Source organism: Quercus robur, chromosome 2 (genome assembly GCF_932294415.1).
Source record: "Quercus robur chromosome 2, dhQueRobu3.1, whole genome shotgun sequence".
NCBI classification, from domain to species: Eukaryota; Viridiplantae; Streptophyta; class Magnoliopsida; order Fagales; family Fagaceae; genus Quercus; species Quercus robur.
Genome location: NC_065535.1, coordinates 65,728,599 through 65,737,406, shown reverse-complemented (window position 1 = coordinate 65,737,406; position 8,808 = coordinate 65,728,599). Strand labels below are relative to the sequence as shown.

Genomic DNA, 8,808 nt, shown 5'->3' with positions numbered 1-8,808 from the left:
AAAACCCAATTCCAGGATTTCATGTGTTTTATTGTTTTGATTTTGATTTTTATATAGATACAATAGTATTGCAAACCTAGGTAACCACTTTATGATGATTGCACTCTTATCATTAGGTTAAGGCACTAATTGATTTTTAGTGTAGATATGAATTGAATCCCATATCTCTTATTCCACGATAATATACTTTACTAGTTAATTGAGCTAATTAGAACCCACTATACAATCTATTCAATTTTCCCAACAAATTGAAGTCAACCATATTTTACTATAGGTAGTAGCTATATAAATAAATCTTTGAAATCCCATTTAAAGGTTATTAATTCTTCATCAAGGTTTTTAAACCTGGACCGGACCGTACGGTCCGACCGGGAAAACCTCGAACCGCTCAAAATTACGGTCCGTTTAACATCAAAAACCGCTCCATGCAAAAAAAGCAAGGACCCGTACGAATCACGGTCCAACCGCCCCGGTTCTGACGGTTCAAGTCAGAGCTATTTTTATTAAAAAAAATAAAAACATTACAAACTCACAGCACCAAATTAGCATTGTTGAAGCTTTAACCATAACATTCTGTCAAACGTTGAACTCGCATTAATGTTCTGGATCGTTTAAGGCGAAAATTTCTTTTCGGCAATGAGAGCTTCTGTGAAATTTTTTTTGACAAAAAAAAAAGGAAAAGAAGAAGAAAGGAGCAGCCACTACACGGTGACAATGTAATGCTCTGCAAGAGTTTTTGACACAAAAAAAAAAAAAAAAAAAAAAAAAAAGATTATTTCCGTGAGTGAAACTAAGAACGAGGCAGAGGAAGAGTTTTGTGAGGACTGAGGAGATTTGTGAGGAAGAAAGAGTGAAGAGGGATCATCAAAAAAGAGAAATAGGGTACACTGAAGAAACGTGTAGGCAACTAGGCATTGGAAAAGTAAAAGAGGCATTGGGAAGGTAAAATTTTTAAATGGGTGGATGAGAAAAATTTAAGATATTAGTAAAAAAATAAAAGAAAAAGATGTAGAATTATAAACGGTGGAGGAGATAAATCAATCAATCAAACGGTGGAGAAAAAAGGAAGAAAAAAAACAAAAGAAACAAAAAAAGGAAAAACAGATTGTACTTAGGCAATTTGAAAAGGTGAAGTGCTACGTCCACAATATTTTTATAACAAATCACTGGTGGTTAGTTATTATTGATTCAAATTTAAATTTAGCACTAAAATTACTTTTTTAACTCAACAATAACAACTTGCCACTTAGTATTTGTTGTAAAAATATTGTAAACATATCATTTCTATTTGAAAAGTATAAGAAATTTAAAAGAGAAATGAGATGTCCACAGTATTTTCATAACAATATAATAGTGGATGATATTGTTATATACTCATTATATTATCCACTATAATATTGTTATATACTTATTTATTTGTTTATTTATTAAGTTTGCTTAAGATTTAATATTTTTTATGTGTCTTATGAAAAATATATTTGAAAGATAAATCTCATATTTATTTGGAGACTATTTTATCTAATTTTTCTATTTTTACTAATGTAAGGACACAAAATCTTCAACGGCCCAAAGACTGTGTTGGGCGCGCACGCGGAAAGTCCCTCACAATAATATTTGTAGAGAGTGGGATTGAAAGGCCAGCGCTGGATCACAGGGGGACATTTCGGGCCGGACTCTAGGTGAACCAACATGAGATAAAGCTTCGGGCTGGATACTCAGGCCCTTCAATCTTGTATCTGGGAGGATTTGGCTCCTCGGATCATGTTCAAGGAGCGGTGGTGTTGTCCCTGGTTACCCGTCGGCGGGTTTTTATGTGGTGTCCGGTGTACATTATCCTGGCCTTCTCTTTCATCAAGTCTTTCTCCAGAAGCTAGATGGGAAGAGAGCCCCCCCTCCCCCCTTTTGGTCACATAACATTCTCTTTTATACTAGCCTACGTTCGTTGTCCTTCGTCCACGTGTAGGGTCGATCTTTCCAGGACAGATATCTGTCCCATCAGTCTAATCCTAAAATTACTGTAGATGATCCATAAAGCCTAAGATCCCGGCTCTGTTAGGGGCAGTGTCATGTCAGGGAAGGGTATTAAAGACAACTTCCCCAGGATATTTTCTGATCTTTCTAGCTTACTCATGTTCCATTCCTATCCCTGAGGTTTTGGGCCTGCCGAGGACGAAACCGTCCTCGGCTATGTCTTCGGGCTATTTTTATGTTTCCTAGTTTCGAGCGTGGGCCCTGGCCTCCTTCAGTTTAAGACCGGTGGGCTTCCCATAAGCGCGTGGGCCGGACCCATAAATTATTGGACCCCACAACTAATTTAATGTATTTATTTATATTTAAAATAATTATTAAATTAATTATGACGTCATCACGGTTCGACCCCGGTTTGACCTCGGTTCGACCTCAAAAACCTTGAACCTCTCTCTCTTAAGGTTCAATGAACAGTCCGAGTTTCAAAACCTTGTTCTTCATAATTCCTAAATCAAACCCAGATATCATAAATTGCAATTAAAGCACATTCTTTACTTATCTTTTTTTTTCTTTTCTTTTTTTGGGGAGAGAAAACACTCATTACTTACCTTGAATTAGAATGCATTGGCAATCCTCAAATATGTGTACACAGGATCTAGGATGTGAGAAACACAACCAGAGGGGACCGATATTTTTGGGTATCCCCTTGGATAATGAGTCCTATAAAAATGCTCGACTGACAATGTCTACTCCCCTAGATTGAGGGATTCACAAATGTAGTCATTACTTTATTCTTTTTGGAAAAAAAAAATTATATTAAATTTTATTCAAAATAAAATTCATAATTACATTGTGTCATTAATGGAGAAAATAAGAAATAATTCCTCTAGTTACTACTTTAATTTCTAGTTACAAACTAATAAAGAAAAATCACAAAGGATAAACATTAACTTAAATCCTTCGATCTAAATTGGAAGCTAAGTGATGAAAGGGGAAAATGTTAAGCACTCATTTCACTTTAATCTGAAGATTGGTCTCCTAGGAATTAATGGCTAGCTATAATCTCATCGAGTCATCATTATTAAATCAAACCAATACATTCATAAACATCGCACCATGCACGAAATGAGCGCAACCAAAGGAATAACACATTAGAATACATTAGAATATGAGATAAAACAAATAAAAAATTGAGATCCTTTCGAAAAAAATCCCCAATGAATGAATCTCAGATAGGTTCAACAATTTCGGCAAATGCAATTCTAAACTATCGTGACGTGAGATCATGATTAATACACATGTGGGATTCATTCATAGACTTCGGGTTAGATTTTGAATCATGCTCTTGAATATTCCCCCGTTGGTTTTGGGGTTTAAAAAAATGGAATAATAATTCCCAAAAATCGAAATAAGCTCACAATAAATTGTATGAAATTTTTACATATTATCTTAATGCAATTCTATGAGTATTATCATATGTAAATAATTTTATAATATTAAGAATAGCAGGGTATAGATATCACCGGTATATGACTTGGCCGAGACACAAATATCTAGCTCTCTTTAAGCCTTAAGGCATTTTATACCACCACAGAAGGATATTCTATAAACATTTCAACTAGTGCAACAAGTTCACTAGCATGCTACCCCCGAGGTACAACAACCCAGTCACATATGCCATAAGCTCTATGAGTTTGCACTTCAACATAGAGCAAAAGTTCCACCAAAGAAATACCTATTTCTCCCCTAACATAGGTAAATAAAAAATACCAGTCTATATACATGTATTCTTATCTATGATGTTTGTTTTATATACTCATAGGGCATTCTAGATACATATCTGAAGAATGATTTCTATAGAGATAGAATTCATGTGAGTAACAAGCACAAAAAAATGAGAAATAAATCACAAAGATAAAGATGGTTAATGTAATATAAATTTTTGTAACAACAATATGAGTTAATGGGTTATAATGTTACATAATAATTTTTGTAACAACAAAATTATGAATATAAATAAATTTTTTATTTATTAAAATATACCAACATTCCCTAAAACTATCATAAATGTATTCATTATGTGAAATGCATGAAAGTAAATAATCTAGGTAAAGTTTCTTGTAATCAAATAAGAGATTTAAGATCTAATCTCCGCCTACACTAAAAATTAATTTGTGTCTTGCCTGGTAATGAAAGGTAGTCATGATAGTAACCCTATAAAACCACAACTTATAAGAACTTCTTAGAAAAACAATGAGATTAAAAGAAAAGATTGACACTTTAAAAGAGAGTTTCAATAAGTAAGAGTTTTTTGAAAAATTGTGATAGGGTAGAAAAATGGTTTTTAAAGCAAAGGACTAAAGGAGATTAGGAAAAACTAAAGTTTTTTGAAAGATAAAAAACAAGTTTCAATTAAGTGAAAAGTTTTTATAACTTTCAAAAAATAGAGAGTTGTTTAAGATAGATTGGTTAGGTGCAAGAGATTGACTAACGAAAAATAGTGAGTTGGTTTTGAATAATAAACAAAAGAATACATGTGTCTAGTTATGAAAAGAGGCATTAAAGAGATCAATTGTCATGAGTTGCACTTAGCTGAATGCAAGTATGCAACCAATCCCATTTTCAAGGTATGTGAGAAATATTGAGATTGTACCTACACTCTACTAAATTCATTTAGTTTAAGAAATTTCTTGATTTAAGCATAAAAGACTTTTAAATTGGTACCACACTAATGCCCTCTGATAATTTTCATTTTTTGTAGACCTTTCAACTCTATGCATTGTTTCTCAAAAAAAAAAAAAAAAAAAAAAAAAAAAAAAAAAAAAAAAAAAAAAAAAAAAAACTCAATGTGGTTGGACAAGTAGCCAACTGAAAATTATTGCATCATCATATATAAAACTACAAATATTTGATTTTTTTTTGTTGATCTCATAATATTTTATAACATAAACTTTTGAGACATCACAATTTAACAAGTCATTATATGTATATATGTGTATATAAAATTGTTTTTAAATTCTACTTTTATATCCAAACCCCCCTACTAGAATCTTGTTGCATTTTATTTTTTTAAAATGACAGAATAGATAATATTATATACAAACATAATCATAATAAATGACCATAATAACAAATAAATATATCATATTTTGTTAAACTTTTTGATACATTGACTACTATAAAATATAAATTAAAGAGACAATTGTAATATATGCCTAAATAAATTACAAAACTTTGTAATTTTTTAAAACTTTGTAATTTTTTAAATGAGAATCACAAATTTTTTTTAATTAATATCTTAATTATGTATTATTTTAGCTATTAATGTGACAATTTACATAATTTTTTGGATGATGTAATAAGTAATAACATTACAACTAAATTTTCAAAACAAAAAAGAAGAATAATAATTTTGAAGTAGATTTTTTAACACTAGACGCCAATTACGGTACGAGACCTAGTTTGCTATACAAAAAAACTTAAAATACTTTTTAACCGAAACATTTCATTTTACTCTTCTTCCGTCTTCTCTCACAAACCCCAACAATTCAATATCCCCCCAAAAACCAAACCCATAGCTATGGCTCAGTCAACCTTCATCTGGGCTGCGTTGGCTCTACTGCTCGTTTCGTCAACGCTGGGCAGCTCCGACGTGCCCTTCATCGTGGCCCACAAGAAGGCTTCCCTCACCAGACTCAAGTCCGGCGCCGAACGCGTCTCCGTCTCCATCCATATCTACAACCAAGGATCCTCGTACGTTTCCATTTCTTTCTTATTGTTGTTGTTTTCTTTCGTTTTAGATCTATAGGTTTTGTTCTTGATGTGTCGTGTGGTAGATCTGATATGGGTTTGTTGTTTGCATCTGCATGCGTTGTTTTGTTTTTTTTTGGGTTAATTCTATGATTCATAATTTGCGATCTGATTGTTTGTTTGGTTTTTGTGTCGGGTTGACTTACTTGGTCAATTTACCAAATTGAATTGAGGTTCTACGCCATTTATAGAATAGCTCTGATGAATATTTTTATTTCAATTCGTCCTTGAAAATTAACGATCTTTAAAATAAATAAGTAAATAATTTGATTGTTTGGTTACTGAGAAAATTCGAAGAAGGATGTGACAAACATGATTGTAGGCCTCTCATGGTTTTCTGTATGTGCTGATTTCCTCAATGTTCCAACATGCAGAGAGATTGTATCGATTTTAGGACTGAGGAATTTGTAATGTAGATTCTTAAGAATTTCAGCTGGAGAGAGATGTGCATGATATTTTGTGTTGATATTTAAGGTTCTTGTGCTCTAGTTTTCAACTTTGATACCAATTTCTTACAAGTTTGGGTTATATCTCACTGTCCCGGGGGGTGTTGGATTACAACGGCATCCAAGTCATATCACGTTTGTATCCTAGATGTATTGGCTCTTAAAACAAATATGACCGGTATGTATCTTAGAGGTATCTTGTATGATTCTGGTATGATATGTATTTGGATATGGGTACGTGAGCAAAAAAGGAGTATCTGTGCATCCTAGGTGCCATTGTGGCCTCTGTTAATAGATTAATGATCTATGAATTTCCCAATTTCCCCTTCTTATGTGATGGGAAGTAGCATTTAATGGAAATCAAAAATGGTGATTTTGTGGGGAACCAAACTAGAAAAAAGTGGCTTTGTGGACTGGGAAATAGGGGCTGATTTTTTGGTGTCTGAGGCCAATATGATGTTAAATTTGTGCTTTTCGTGTCAAATTGGAAGTGTTGAGTGGAATACTCCACTTTTTACGGGTAGTGGATTCCGCCCTGGAAGAAATGAGTAACAAAGTCAGCGGGTTTCCTCTTATTTTTGATGACTTTCATATTGTATCTGTATCTCTCCATCAATATGAATATTGTTTCTTGTCAGCTTCTATTTGTGAAGTGTGTACTGGTAGCATCCAATTGATAATGTGTTGTGTAGTTGTAGAATTGTCCTATGATTTATATATTGTGTGCTAATATTACCTTATTCAGCCATAAATTGTTGTGCTTTTCTTCCACATGTTTTCCAGGACTGCATATGATGTGAGTCTTACTGATGATTCATGGTCTCAAGACGTATTTGATATTGTCAGCGGAAACACATCAAACTCATGGGAAAGGCTTGATGGGTAAGTAATGCCTTTGGTAATGATATTTGCTGGCTCAATAGACTGTTTATACCACATGTTTTCCTATTTAGTCATTTCCAATGATGTGGTTTGCAGTGGTGGTCTTCTAACCCACTCATTTGAATTGGAGGGCAAAACAAAAGGATTGTTCTATGGTGCTCCAGCTGTCATCACATTCCGTATCCCCACTAAGGCTGCCCTACAGGTTTGGCATTTGCAGAAATATTCATGTTTTTCCTATATGCATGATTAGTTTTTAACCTTTGATTGCTGCTACTACCTTTAGGAGGCATATTCAACGCCAATACTGCCTTTAGATGTCCTTGCAGATAGACCTCCTGAGAAGAAGTTTGAGGGGGTAAGTTCTAAAAAAAGTAGTTATATTTAGCTTTCTGATTTTGGAAACTTCCATGAGTGTTTACTAACGCATATATTTTTGTTTTTGGTTTTTACATGGATTACCTTCACTTGGGGCCACATTTTCACAGGCTAAGGTACAAATCATTTTTTTTGTCCTCTCAAGTGTGTATATTTTGAAAGATTTTGTTACTTGTAAATTGGGTCTGCCTTGTGCTTCCATATCTTAGAGCACTGTGTCCTACTTGATTATAATGGTTGATGCAAACACTTGTGAACATCTGGGAAATTGTAGAATCTAATGTTTCAGTGTGTTGATCTCCCATGTGGGTGATCAATACATTGTTTCCTTGACGAGCATTCTTCGGGTGCATGTTCGTACAGTAGAAAAAGTACTGGCTTAACCTATGTCTTTTGAATTACTCTTATGGGGGGACCTGCAACACTTGCAATAATCCTCTCTTTTTTCATTTTTGATATGGTTTTTGAACCCATAATCTTATTCTCTTCCTCTCTGTTTTAAGGGAAGAAGGTATCATTTGAGTTAGAGCTCGTTGGCAAATATATGTTCCTATTTTTGTCTCTTACAAATTTTGATATTTTCTACTTGCAGAGATTGCTGGCACAATATGGCTCTCTAATTTCTGTGATCTCCTTTATGGTCCTGTTTGTGTACCTGATCGTCACCCCATCGAAATCCAATGCTGGCAAAGGAAGCAAGAAGAAGCGCTAAACAGCAAGAGATTAGATTTTAATGGATAGTTGTTGAGGCAAGAGCATGCCCATCAGTTGCCATTTTGTCTTTTGGTTTTGCCTCCCCACTTCTCTCTCTTTTCTTTTACTCCTTTTTGCCCCTCGTTTAGGACCTTTGTTGGGAATTTTAATTGAACTTTAGAATGTGCAACAAATAGCCATGCTGAAGACAGCTTAAACATTTTTTTTGAGGACTAACTTTATGTAAGCTGTGTTGACTATTAGAATCTGGCAACTATAGTCGGGTCTAGGATTGCGTTCAAAGTTTTAAACATTATGTTGGTTATTGTCAGAACTGAATATTTTGATGTTAGTACATTTTGGCATCCCGTTTCAAATTTTACACACTTTCTTTAAAAACCCAAATGTTAGAGAATTCTAACATTGGAAAAAAAAAAAAAAAATTACATCTGCTAGTGGTCGTTTCAGCTGGATATTTTGTTTGGAGTTGTCAAAATTTGTATCACACGATATTTTAATTGGTACAAATGCCAGGTTTCCTTGTATGAGTTTGGAGAATGCTATTTCCAATACACTTCCAAAGTGCTAAGTGCTAGTAATACTTCGCAACAAATTTTGAATGATAGATTTT

The 8,808-nt window shown here is 33.7% G+C and overlaps 1 protein-coding gene across 1 annotated transcript; it reads left to right on the top strand.

Annotated features, from left to right (window-relative positions):
- The first annotated feature begins 5,463 nt into the window (after window positions 1-5,463).
- On the top strand, window positions 5,464-8,559 carry LOC126714535 (uncharacterized). Its single transcript, XM_050414720.1, has 6 exons — window positions 5,464-5,721; window positions 7,008-7,106; window positions 7,203-7,311; window positions 7,393-7,464; window positions 7,595-7,600; window positions 8,077-8,559. The coding sequence occupies exons 1-6, from the start codon at window positions 5,549-5,551 to the stop codon at window positions 8,194-8,196; spliced, it is 579 nt and encodes a 192-aa protein (XP_050270677.1). The 5' UTR covers window positions 5,464-5,548; the 3' UTR covers window positions 8,197-8,559.
- The last annotated feature ends 249 nt before the right edge of the window (window positions 8,560-8,808 follow it).